The 13,560-nt window shown below is 38.0% G+C and overlaps 1 protein-coding gene across 2 annotated transcripts in view; it reads right to left on the reverse strand.

Annotated features, from left to right (window-relative positions):
* The window catches only part of IPO11 (importin 11), a 79,300-nt gene extending 66,369 nt beyond the window's left edge, over nucleotides 1-12,931 (reverse strand). The window contains exons 1-5 of one of the 2 annotated variants that reach the window (XM_053931543.1): nucleotides 12,853-12,931; nucleotides 12,299-12,368; nucleotides 5,645-5,729; nucleotides 5,216-5,359; nucleotides 1,791-1,891 (exon numbers count right to left, since the gene is read on the reverse strand). In XM_053931543.1, the coding sequence (XP_053787518.1) occupies nucleotides 1,791-1,891; nucleotides 5,216-5,353 (239 nt within the window). In that variant the 5' untranslated portion in view covers nucleotides 5,354-5,359; nucleotides 5,645-5,729; nucleotides 12,299-12,368; nucleotides 12,853-12,931. Of the gene's footprint in view, nucleotides 1-1,790; nucleotides 1,892-5,215; nucleotides 5,360-5,644; nucleotides 5,730-12,298; nucleotides 12,369-12,646; nucleotides 12,664-12,852 lie in introns of those variants that run through there. The other variant, XM_053931544.1, reaches the window with a different exon arrangement.
* Nucleotides 12,932-13,560: the final 629 nt, after the last annotated feature.

Below are 13,560 nucleotides of genomic sequence, written 5' to 3' on the forward strand. Positions count from 1 at the left end.
GTACATCAAAACATGCTCAATGTACTACTATGGATGGAGAACAGACAGCTGCTGAAGTGAGACACAAGACTAAAAGACAAGAATTTTGCAAAGACAACAAAAATGCAGCGCCTACAATGAAGCCTTCAAAAAATCATGATATTCAAAGTGTGATTGGGTCACAAAATAATCAACTGATAATTTAGTTTAAATCAGGATTTCTCAAAATTACCTCAACATATTCTAAGGGAAATGTGATCTGGCTGAGTGCTGACAAAATGCCACATCTAACAAATTTATAAAGAAAAACAGTTGGATACAGACTAAAAACTTAGTATGCATTATTCCATTGAATCCTTAACAGCAGCCAGCAAGTTTTAAAATTTATTTTATACTTTAATTGCACTAAATTAGTGGCAGCAAAGTTAGAAATGGGGAAAAATAGGGTTGCACTGGAAATTTAATATAGATTTAACTCATGGAATCTTTAATAGCCAAGAAACATTTATTTTTTAAATGACATTTAAAATGACAATTTAAATCCACAATAAAATATTTAATTTTTACATCAAACAATAAAATTCTAGTCTTTAGTTCTACAAGAAATAAACTACGCTTTTTTACCAGAAATGCTAGTAGTAGCTAAAAATATTTACAAATTGAAACAAATGTTTAACTTCTTCCAGCAGTTCTTGCAAAGTACTGGTATTGTAAGCAGAATCCTATTAATAAGAAATGTCAAAGACACATGCCATCTTTCATGAAAAATATGGTATTTTCCTTTCATATAAAAAAGAATCCAAATGCTTGCACATGTTTTGCAATTATATACTAATTCACACATAAAAATACTTTAGTGTTCTATGCCATAATGAAGGAGTACTACACTACTTAAAATGTGCTATGGATACAGAATTTTGTAATTTTGCACTCCTTTGGTAGATCTTTGGAAAGGCTTACAATGCAAGGCAAAATACATTGAACTATCTCAAACAATGAACACTGAAAGTCATAGTTTGCATCATAACACTAATTTAGATTTGTGATCCAGAAAAACTGTACCTAGAATTCCATCTAATACCCGACATCTGACAGTGGCAGTCCCACCTATTACTAGCATTTGAGATTGAACACTTGCAAGTATTTTTGAGTTCTGGAATTTAAACTCTTTGTGAAATCACCCCTGCTTTCAAAGGAAAAATAAGCACTTCACACAAAAGACTGGGAAGTATGTAATTCCATGGGTTATATATTAAAATGGCACTTTTTGTAATTTTTAAGTAAATTATATGGTGCTCATGAAAGTGCTTATATTTCTCGTCTTCTCTGGAGAACTCTTTGTTATGCATTATCAGAACCCACATATCAGAACCACAAAAAATGAATACTGAAACTTTTTAGTATGATAACTACTGCCTCTTTCCCATGTACACACTCAAAACGGATCAGCTTAAACAAAATGAAATATCTCTCTCACTGTCCAAGAGACAGACTACCTTTCACTTCTGCCACTATCAGTAAATCCAGGTGTTAATGTTGTAACATGTACTGCATCACTTCAAAACCTATTACTTTCTAATAGGAAACAGCCTTCCAACTCAGTTCTCAAAAGAAAATCATAAACAGAGTCATAAGAAGCAATATAATGACAAAATGTTTTCTCAGCAAGTTCTGAAGTTTGAAGAATGTTGTCAGTTTCACCATAAATTCTAAAGTAACTTCTACCAGTTAAGGATCTGCTGATCTTGCCAGCCTGGCAATTATAACAAAGTCAACTTTAAGATGGTTAAGCAGAAGAACTTAAAACTTACTGCGGTGCTACCCGTCTCCAGTAGCGATCAATTCCATTTTTAAAGTACAGCACAGCTAACCATCTTACATTTACATCCAGGCTATGATTTGTAAAGATATTCTGTTAAAAAAAAAAAAAAGTTAGAAACTGCCCAAGATATCACAAGCAACACAAAAGTTATATCAATGCATGCCCTGGTGTATGTAGAAAGACACACACCACTGCGATATGGGTGTACATAAACAAAAAGCCTTAATCATCATTTGACAGGGAAATGAAAACACTGTGCTAAACATAAATTTTTAGAGATTAAAAAAGTGTTTATCACTAGCCCAAATTTTGATTTATTTAAAAAAACAACATATAAGGCAAATGTATTGCTCATCTTGTCTAACAGAGAAGGAAATATAAGGGTAATAATTACTATAATCAGACAATTTTTATATTCTTTAATGACATAGCTCCCAGAAGTTTGTGTCCCTGCAGAATACAGGATAATTCCTTATTCTAGTCAGAATCCAGTCTTCAGGTTACTTATTCATTATGTTATTTATTCATTTGCCAAGAACAATCCTGTTTACCAATACTGTTTGTAAAACAGTGACCTGGTAGGTCTGCAATTCTCAAATTCGACTATGCTTAGGAAATCAGTAAATTAGTTTCTACCAAGAAAAAGCTATATATTTGTAGATACATATGTATCTATATCTATATACACTTTTATATATGTGTATGTACATACAGACAAACACAGAGTAGTTATTTTGTATGGTAATTGTGTAAAATTAACCAACCAAGGGGAACTAAAATAAAGGTAGGCTATTGAATCTCAACATGGGTACTATGGACAGCAGCTCTCCTCCTGTTTTCTACTGTATCAGATTGATCCTTCTCAAGAGGTGAGACATCATTACTCTCGCCTTTAGGGAGCAAGCATGTGTGAACTCAGTATTCTTGCTATACAGTGCACTGCAGAAAGAGTGCACCACTTATATTCATTGCTTTTAGAAGTCCAGTATGAAGGTACCTGAAAAATGCAGGGATTCTGGTCAAAAGTATCTGCTACTTTTGGGCACCATGCCTGCAAACACAGGCATAAACAAACCTTTCAAATAACTCAGCACTGTAGAAACCTGGGACCTCATTTTCACTATGAATTCAAAACCTAACTTTCTCTCAAAATCTGCTTTTATTAACAGTAACATATTTCTAGAGGTAATGGCCAACCAAAAAATAACCCTAACACACTCCAATCACTAGAAAGTAAACAGACTTACATGCCAACAAGATCAACTTCAAAACAAGCAATTGTAGAAAAATATCAGAAAGGTGGTAACCCACCAAAAATACCACACAACATGAAAATTACCCATATGTAATATACTCTCCTTCCCCAAAGCTCATTTAGGAAGACAGACCGAATCTCTAAAAGACTTGACCTTTCCCAAATTCAACTTAAGCATATTAAAATACTTAACAGCTAACTTCAAACATCACTTCCATATCATAAAAATAACATTCAAAATAAACGAAACACAGAAAAGCCAAACTATTCATACTGAAAATTCCATTGATCTTACAAACAACTATTCCTCTCCTTGCTAAAATATTTAGCAGAAGGAAAGCTTCCACAGATAAAAAACACCTTGAAATTAGACCAGACCTAGATACAAAAGGAAAAAAAAAAAAGACCAAAGAAGTAGAACTTCTCATTATACTCTGTATCTTCATACGAACTTCCTAAAACATGAAGTATTTAATATAACACAGTAATGCTGTCATAGACATAACAGGAATGAAGCCAACATACAAACTGATATAACTTGCACAGAGGTTCTTTTCAAAACCATCCAATTCCGAATCAAAAGAGAGATATGCAATACCTTCAAAAGAGAAACACAGAAAAGTAATGATAGTAACTCCACTAGGTACTAAAAATGGTAGGATCAAGGATGAATGTCTCATGCTTCTTTATGATTTTCTCTACTCTGACTGTCCCAGAAACAAGTGTATCTCACAGTAATTATTTACTTGCCATATCCCACAGATATCAGCTGTCTTATCCACTCTCCATTTATATTAACATGTTTCCCTGCACCCTTTTCTGCTCCACCAAGAAGATGCCAACTATTTTCTCTCCCAGACAACCCACCTCTCATGATCAAGTTAAACAAAGAAGCAGACACTTGTCTAGTCTGGAAGACTATTGATACTTCACACTTAAAGAAAGGCTAATGTGGCCCCAACAAATCCACCTAACCACATAAAAAAATATCAGCATTTATTATACATATTATGTATCAGCATATATATCTTTGATAAGCATCTAAATGCCTGAATTTTTAGCCCTTGTATTTAAAATTAACTCATATCTGTTCCAGTTACACCTATGAGTGCTCAACTTGTCTACACCCTGAGGTGTAAGGTCTCAAAGCAAACATCCAGAGGAAAAAAAACCATCACTAGAGGCAATTTCTGCTGTTTTCTATCAAGATCATTTACCACCACAGCTACACTATTGCAAAGGCAGTGCATAATTTGACAGCTCAAATTATCTTCTTCTACTCCTTTCCCTAAATCTTCGGGCTCACCTTCAACTTTCCAAACAAATGAGAAAGTCTACAGAGAACCGAACACATCACCCTACAAATCTGAGTCATTCAATCTATGCACTGAGGACAGATGTTTGCAGAAAAAAACATTTCACCTGTGTTTTTAAGACTATTATAAACATATTCATAGATTCTGGAGAATAACAACAGTGTTAACTTTCAAATGTCTTTGCTGAAACAGTTTCATTTCCTTTTTGACTTGTTGTCATAATTTTGACCATATTAATGCATCCATTTCACCAATGGTCATAGTACTTGTAGAAGTATTTACCTTCCTCATTCCAGGACCTTACTATGACAGCCAGGTCAGTTAATCTCCCTGGGAGTCTCCCTCCACTAACAAAAAGGAAAGCAATCCCAGAGAGGTATCACACAATGCAATGGAAAGCATGAGGGAGTTTCTATTAAAATGTTCATAAAGCATCATCTCCACAAAAAAAGAAAAGGTCCTTACTGCCTTGGTATATAAAAGGTCCCTTGCCTCTTGAGGTAGTAAAGGCAATTCCTTTGACAACGGCCCTCTTGGCCTTTTACCATCCAGAATTCACAACAGGCAAACAAAAGATTTAGCACTACTGCCCACTCATACTGCTAGAGGCTGGATTTCCACCTTCTGAATATCTGGGAAAAGAGCTTACTTTGAGACAGATATGACAATGTCTATCATTGTCATATCCTACCTACTATGTCCTTCAGCATAAGGATTCTACTGTCTGGACCATGACAACTCAGGGCTTCTCATAACCAGAAGTCATGGTTCAACCATGTTCTAGAGACCAGTACTCAAAATTATTCAGAGTTTACTTAGTAGCACTTTTCCACTGTATCTTACCAACAAGACTGAATAAAAACCTGGCTGTGTCTCCCACTGCTTCAGTTGTTCCTCAGCTGGCTTCAACACTGCAGTATCTTGGCTAGTAGCTTGTGTCAAGACTTGCAAAACAACAGTGCTAGCACTGTTGAGATCCATGAAAATCTGAAAACATTTAAAAATGAGAAAAAACACTTAATGATAAAAAGATAGCAAATATAGACAGGTATTTTCCATTCTTATTATTCAAACACCCCACGCTCATTTTTCATTAGGCTACACAATGTAAAGATAGCATGACACCCACTCACAGGCAGTTGAGGTACAGGGATAGAACTATTTGCTTTCAGAAATCTCTCAGCAGAATGAGCAAGCATTAAATCGATTATTACAAGCACATTTGCTAAATCTGAGGAATTGAAGAAAATATTTTGATTGTAAAACAGTTACCTGTCTTGTGAAGCACAGTAGTTAAGAGCAAAACTGCAACTAGAGATAATTACTCAGCTGTAAGCAGAGCAAACCATGGAGTTGTCTGAAAGAGGTAAAAATGCATATTATTAACATTTTTGCATTTTACTTTTCCTTCAAGAGAGAAAATGACACATTCATATAGTCGCATTCTATAATTCAAATTCATCCAAACAATTCATATTAATTTAAAAAGCATTCTCACGATTAGTCTTACATGATACAGAATTTTCCTCAATATATTTTGTTTCCTTCTAATTTAGCACACAGATGCCCACCAGCTGAACTATGAATGCATATTGCCAAATTCCTCGTGTATATACATCCTTTTGCGCCCTTGTACTCTATGAAGGCAAAACACTGCTCTCCAGATGACAGAAATTACATTTATAATTACCACAGTAACAATGTTACAAGAAGAAAAAGACACATATATGAAAGAAACTATGAAGTCTGTCTCCTGCTTATAAAAAAAGACAGTTTAAAGCCTATGTTAACTTTTAATAACACATACACACTTGAATATTCATATATTTAGATTTTCTAAATAAACAACAAAGAGCAGCTTCTCTTCAAAGAGGAGAGAGAAGGAGGTTCAGGTGGCACATCAAGAGGAACTTCTTCATAGAAAGGATTGCTAAGCATCAGAATGGGCTGCCCAGGCTGCCCCTTCATCCCTGAAGGTGGTCAAGAAAAGACTGGATGTGGCACTTAGTGCAGTGGTGTAGCTGACAAAGTAGTGATCCGTCAAAGGCTGGACTCAATCCTGGAGGTCTTTTCCAATCATAATGACTCTGTGATTTGCCTTTGCTTAGTAGGAAAAAAAGGTTTATTTTTCCACCTTCAGGAAAAAAAAAATCAAGATTAAAATTCTTACAGTAATGGTAAGAAAGTGGGAGACATGAAATTTATTCTGACACAGGTTTAAAATTTTGATTTTTAGAAAAGCCACCTTAACAAGGAAACTAGCCACAATACTGAAGACCTTTTATACAAGTAATAGCATTGCACAATTGAAAAAAAAATATTGCACTCTGAAAAAAAAAGGTTCTTTATCTCCAAATCTCCAATCATCCTCTACAAAAGCTGACTAAAATTTGAAGGTCTTAAGGTTAAAGAAAGTCTACATTTAAACCTATGAAACACAAGATCACATCTCTCTTTACAACAATAATTGAACAGATGACTCCATCCTGACTTTATACTTCCCATGTGAATAATCTTCCAGTCTTTCTGCTTTAACTAGTTGTGCACGAGATAGCAGAAGGGGGGGTTACTACAGGGGTGTCTTCTGTGAAAAGCTGCAGGAAGCTTTCCTCATATCTGACAGAGGCAGTGCCAGATGGCTCCAAGACACACCTGCCACTGGCTAAGGCTGAACTCATCAGCAACAGTGGTAGCACCTCTAGGATAACATGTATAAGAAGGGAGAGGAAAAACCTGAAGGCTTCCACTGGAAATTTATATACTTCATATATAGAAGTATACTTCATGTACTTCTAGAACAGTTCTCATTAGAAGACATACTTATTTAGGTTAGTAAAATGCAAGCACAAAAAAAAGGTGATTTTTCCAGTTTCTTATTTCAAAACAATTAGCTGGCAGTTCTAAAGATAACAGTAAAGAACAACAACAAAAATCAAAGTGAAATATTTGCTTCTTTTTCTCATTCTTGAAAAGGTTTGTACTTCCATGTAAAAACTGGACCAGCTACTGTTTGAGCTGCTGTTCAAAAAAAAAAAAAAACTCAAGAAAAAACAAACTAAGTTTAGTGGGTCAGAACAAAAATTTATTTAACCCAATGCTCTTTCTCTGTCAAAACCACAGCAGATACCCAGGTCAGAACATTTCTATATAGTGCTGGCCTGTCATCCAGAAAACTCTGGTTCAAGGATTTTCTATTAAGAGGCAGGGAATTTAAGAGCCCTCAAGATTTAGTCTTCAATGAATTTGCACAGCTGCTTTTTGATCCCATGTAAATATTATTGGATGAGGCTGTCACAAGCCAAATAGCAAAACTGAATTAGAAAATAATAATCACCCTGAAGATGGGTCAACTTTTAAATAATGTTTATAAATACTATACAATATTTAAGGAAGTGGTATGTTCTGTATAATTTGGATAGCAAAAAAATTAACTGGAAAAAGCCTAATAAATGTGTAGCAAATACAAAGAGCAGAGATGCAAAAAAAGTTGTCTATTGCTACTACTTTTAAAAAATTTCTCTGAACAGTTTGTTTTCTTCTAGTAAGTAAACTAATCTTACTTCTATTAATATCTATTTAAAAAAACAGAAAAAATAAAAAGAAATAAAATTTTTTCAACAAAATATTTTGCATCAATACTTACAGCACAAAACTCAAATTTGCAGTTTAAGCTAGCTGCAAATTAGTTAGGCTAAAACAAAGAGCTATGGTCACCAAAATAAATAGTATAATCCTCTGCTTCTCCCTGGACCCCTTAAATACCCAAAGATGTAAGAAGCAGGAAAATCGCAGGTGTTGGTCTGGATCAGGTTTTCCAATAATTTTCACACCACACTGCTGACATGTAAATGTGCCAGGCATAAAAGAGCAGACAGAACAGCAAGCAACTTTTATTTCACGCTCTTGTCAAAATGTGATGTAAACTTAGAACAAGCTTACAAATTGTGACTGAGCCATAACTGCCCACAGAAAGATAGCAGTGGGATACTGGGAGCACACACAACAAAGTAACCCAAACAAGCTAAAAAGTTAAGCCATCTAAGCACTCTGTTCCACAAACACCAGAGGACAACATGGGAGCAAGGAGGAATACGTGACTTCGAACAATGTCAAGCCATTACAGGCTCAGGTCCTAGCATGCAATTTCAACTCTGACAAAGTCCTTACCTTCCCTTCTCACCATCAGGATTTCTATGGGGGGCATATTCTCTGCATGGCCCCTGTAAAGACAATTGACTCAGGGAGGGCACCAGTTCCTATCTTAGTGGGATCTGCTCAAAATACAGTTTTAATTACTGCTATGTACAGATGCACACGTGCAAATTATTCCTGCAAACAGACACAACTGCACCTTGGGAGTTTAAACCCAGATCTCTCCAGTCTTAGTTTGTTGTGATAACCTCACACTGCCCTCATTTTTTTTTTTCTTTTTTAATTGATGAACCAGGGCTCTTCAGACCCTAATTTACACAGAGGATATACAGATGTTCTTAACCCCACAGAACTGCAAAAGCTGTGAATATTGGCTCTAATAGTATGGGATAGAGACAATCCTCACCTCTTACATATCTGACTTCACCTGTTGCATGGGAAAGGCAAAAGGGACATAGTCTTTGTCCCTTTGATTTAACAGATCTGTGGGGTAACCTTTCTCCATAGTTTATGGGACTTCTACAGCTTTACTCACTACTGAGGTCTATCTACAAGACTGTCCTAGAGATGAAACTTAGAAGGTGAGTATTAAATAGCTATTGTCTTTTGCGTACTTTGAGAAACATGAGGCACCAATAGAAATTTTGGCAGAGTCTGTCAACCTTAAAAGCAACACATTCTTAGAAGGCAAGGTCTACATTTGTGTCACAACAGCCAGAATTTCCAGGTTTGATTACTGAGTAAGGGTGTAATTTCCCTTTTTTACTTACTAACATCAGTCTGTGTCTTCACAATAAACACTGAGCAGTATCAGGAATGTTTGTTGCCTTCTCCTGCTTTTCTGTGGTCCACACCTATTGCTATAACAACCAAATTGCACACAAACATTTTGGAGGAAGGAAAAGAAATTCCTTTCACTAGAAAGTGTGAAATGTGGTCAGCTGCAAACCCAAGCATGACTCTTATTGCCATGACAGAATTCTGTCTTGCAAAAGGGAAAAGAGACTATCCACACCTCACATGAAAAAGATGCTCTCCAAGATCCCACTGACAATACTGAACTTGACAATAGCATAGTCTCAAGTCTCAGCTGGCAGGAAAAAAACCAAGCACAGTTACACCTAGAATAAAAACAACACATCAAATGCCACCCCTTAGCATAATGAGTTAGTGTCTTCAGAGACCACAAATACCAATAACAGTCCCTCATCATCATCATCTAATGTACTATACTTCCATTCTCACTTTCAGACTCCTTCATCTCCTTTAAGAGGCAAAGTCTTATTTCTGTTCTATTCTTTACTCTTTCATTCCGTTTCTAAGGGGGTATCTGCAAACACATTTTACCTTTCAAGACTATTCCAAGTGTCTTAAATGTTCTAGTTTTAAACTAGCCATGCCAGATTAATGTTTTTCCTTAACAGGCAATGCTTCTCATACTGATAAAAAGGTATCTAGGTACTTTTCCCTTCACACTAAAATGCATCCTAATTTTAAAATCACATCAGCTATAAAAAGAAATTGGTGACTGCTAAACATCTGAAGAGGTACAAAACAAAGGATTTAATCACTAAACACCTTCCTACTTCACTTTTTCTGAGAGAATGCAGTGTTACAGCTCACTCATATCCAGACAATTAATTCTGTGTATTTTTGTTCTCTTTTGTTACAAATTCAATTAATTCTTTCCAAGTGTAAGAAGGTGCAAGAATAGATTCAGTTAAGATTTTATGAAATCAGAAGAAAAAGCCACAAACACATTACACAAAATACAGTGTGCTCTCACGAATCATAGTGCAAATACATTCTAGGCTACTTCAAGAGCACAACTGGCTCAGTGGATGTTGTTATCCGTCTTTACCCAGTGTCTGAGACAGCTTCTAGGACCCTATTTCCAGCTTGGTTCTCACAGTTCTCCTTCTCCTCAGTTCAAGAAGCAACAAACTGGAGAGAGGCCAGAGCGACTAGGATAGCCTGTGGTCTAAAGCAAATTATCTACGAGGAGTTAATGTTTAGTGTTGTTTAAGACAGTGGAACCTGAGGAAGACTTTGCAGACACCTAAAACTAATTCCCTGAAGAGTGCTTACAAAGAGGACTTTCTGCTTCTTATCAGCAGATTATACAACTAATGAAAAACTATAAAGCTAAACCCTGCAGCTCAGAAGGTCCAAGTAGAAAATTGTGACTTTTACAGCACATTTGTTTCAAGGAAAAGAGGAAAAACAAAGTTGCCATGCTGAAAGGCCACAAGAACTCCTGAAATACGTAACATAAATTCGGGCATTCAGTCATACAGATATGATACATTAGCAAGGATACTGTCACCTTCAGGAAAAGTTGGTTTTACACCGGTTTCTCTCCAGCCTTCTACAAACTCCTCCATGAATCTCTTTTCTAGTGTTGCAGTATCTGCATCAATCATGCCACATGCTCATAATCCTATTGAGGAGTGCACCCAAAAGAACTAAAACTATCCTGGTTATTGAAGGTACTACTTAGCTCATTAATAACTACAGCAATCACCAAAACCAACACAATGACTAATGGTAAGCATTAATACATTTTTCAACACCTACATATTAATTTTTCTTTATGTAATCGAACCAAGCTATCTAAAGTTTGTCCAATTTAAGCCACAGCAAAGAAGACAAAAATGTCTGAGCAGGAAAGAGTCAGAGATGTTTTTTTCCCATGCTGCTAACAACAAAAATACAGGAGTAGAATTTCCAAAATTTCATTTTTACAAAAATTTAACATTGAAACTAAAACCTAGATCTAAAAAAAGCATGCAGAATACATGAAGAACACAAGAACTAAGAACAATGAGGACCACAGTAACAAAGGACAGCGACAAGCAAGGCTGACAACAATGTTACAGAAGGTCAATCAGATTATATCAAAAATTTTGAGAAGAAGAATGAACTCTGATATTAAACAGTAACCAAAGTGACCAAAAATTCCTAACAGAAAAAACAGTGAGCAAAGAAATGAGTGAGACAATTCCAAGGATTAACTCAAAAATGACTCTGTCACAGGGTTCAGTACTGATGACATAGGAAAAGACAAATTGATACAGAGACAATGTACGAATATTTTTAATGTTTAATACTAACTTTCTAGGATGACCAATACTACAAGGTCAATCTCATTCCTTTGACTTCCTAATTTACCTAATTTAATGGATTTCCTAAAAGACCTGACAGACCACTTAAGAACAAACTAGTGCCAAACAGCTGAGATGGAAATGCCTGTTTCAGTCAGCCCTCATGTTCTGGAACAGGTTTAAACCCTTTCATTTTAACTACAGTTAAATCCCACTTCTGATGATACAGGTTCAAAATGTTTTATGTAAAGCATGGGTGACAAAAACCTTTATTTTATCATTTATGGACATGACAATAAATGCCCTTGATGAAAACACTACAGTGAAAGAATGAGAGAAGAAAAACAGACAGCACTGACAAATGTGGTGTTGCCATGAAGTTTGAAGAAACCAAACTCCACAAGGAACATGCTTTTTACAAAAACTCAGGTATATCTTATATACTATGAATGTAATTTGAATTTGGCAGCGTTTTACTGATGTGCTCTTTGGGCTATTTTAAAAGCCACGTCAAATATGTCACAGACATGATTTCATGTATGAAACATGGGAAGTAAGGCACATGAAAGCATAAGTGGGAAGCAGCCATCACCATTGCACTTAGGGCCTTGTTCTTGTATTTTACACACACTGCTGTCTTCTACGGTAACAAATTGGAGAAATAACTCACCACTGCTGCACTGAGCCTGCCTTTGATTACGGGAAGGTTCTGCTCTGCAGAAAAACTGCTGTTCTTCAGCCTGCAGGAAAAAAACAACCACCTGGAATAAAGGCCACTACGCGCCCCTTCCCGCAAAAAACAAGTTCCCTCAGGTTAATGCCTCGTCTTCCTCCCATGCCTTCCATTAATTCCAGCCTGACTAACAACTGTTTCAAGAAGAAAGCAGGAAACTGTTCCCTGGAATTAGGTAACAGTTTTTTACTTCCAGCTCCGAGCAGGCCCTTTGCCGTGGTCAGTATAATAGGTAAGGGAGGCCTAGCTGCCTTAATCCCGGAGGCTGTGCCCCGGAGCCGGTACCGTGGCAGGCACTCCGCGCCGGAGCCCCGCTGGCTCGGGCAGCGCAAACGGGGGCACAGCCGGCGGAGCAGCAACCGAACCGAGTGCGTAGGAGCAGCGCCGCCCGCAGCGACACAGCCCCGGGGCTCCGTGCGCTGAGCGCTGCCGCGCTGGAAGCCGCCGGCGCCTTTCCCCCTCTCCCCATCCCCTCCCGGCCTTCCACGAACCGGGACCAGCGAACGCCCCACGGCACCACCGCCTCCCCGGCGCGCGGCCCTGACGTTACTGCCCCGCGACGCCACAGCGCTGCCCGCGCCGCTCCGCCGCCAGAAGAGGGGGGCGGGGGCGGGGCCTCCGGGGCGCGCTGCCCGCTGACGTCAGGCGGCGGCTGCGCGCGCTCAGGGCGGCTTGGCGCGCGGGACGCGTGTTCCCGCCGCGGAATGAGCCGTGGGATGCGAGGAATTCTGCCGCGCTTCGCTGATGCGTTCCCGGGCAGTCTGGGCGGCTGCAGCGGCGCGGGGCAGGGCAGGGCATCACGGCGGACGTGGGTGGTGCTCATGTCAGAACATAACGCGAAAAATATATATGAGAAAGTAAATTTAAAAATTCAGACAGGATTAAAAAAAGGAATATACTTTATTGGCGTGGCAGCGGCTGGGAATGACTGCACCGGCACTGTGACTCCGGCCATGAGCGGACGGGCGCTTTGTGCAGTCAGGGGGTTAAAGTGCCACATTATCTTATCGGCAGAAATTGATGTGGGTCGCCCTGCAAAATCCTTCCCCTTTTCCTTTTCCTTTCCTCTCTCATTTTCTCTTTTCCTTTCCACCCTGCCCCCTTAATCCAAAACCCTGTGCTTACGGATTAGGTCAGGGTACTAAACACACCCATTTTTAGGCCGTGTGTCATTTACTAATAAACCTTGGAAAGCTTTT

This window comes from Vidua chalybeata, chromosome Z (genome assembly GCF_026979565.1).
Source record: "Vidua chalybeata isolate OUT-0048 chromosome Z, bVidCha1 merged haplotype, whole genome shotgun sequence".
Taxonomy (NCBI): domain Eukaryota; kingdom Metazoa; phylum Chordata; class Aves; order Passeriformes; family Viduidae; genus Vidua; species Vidua chalybeata.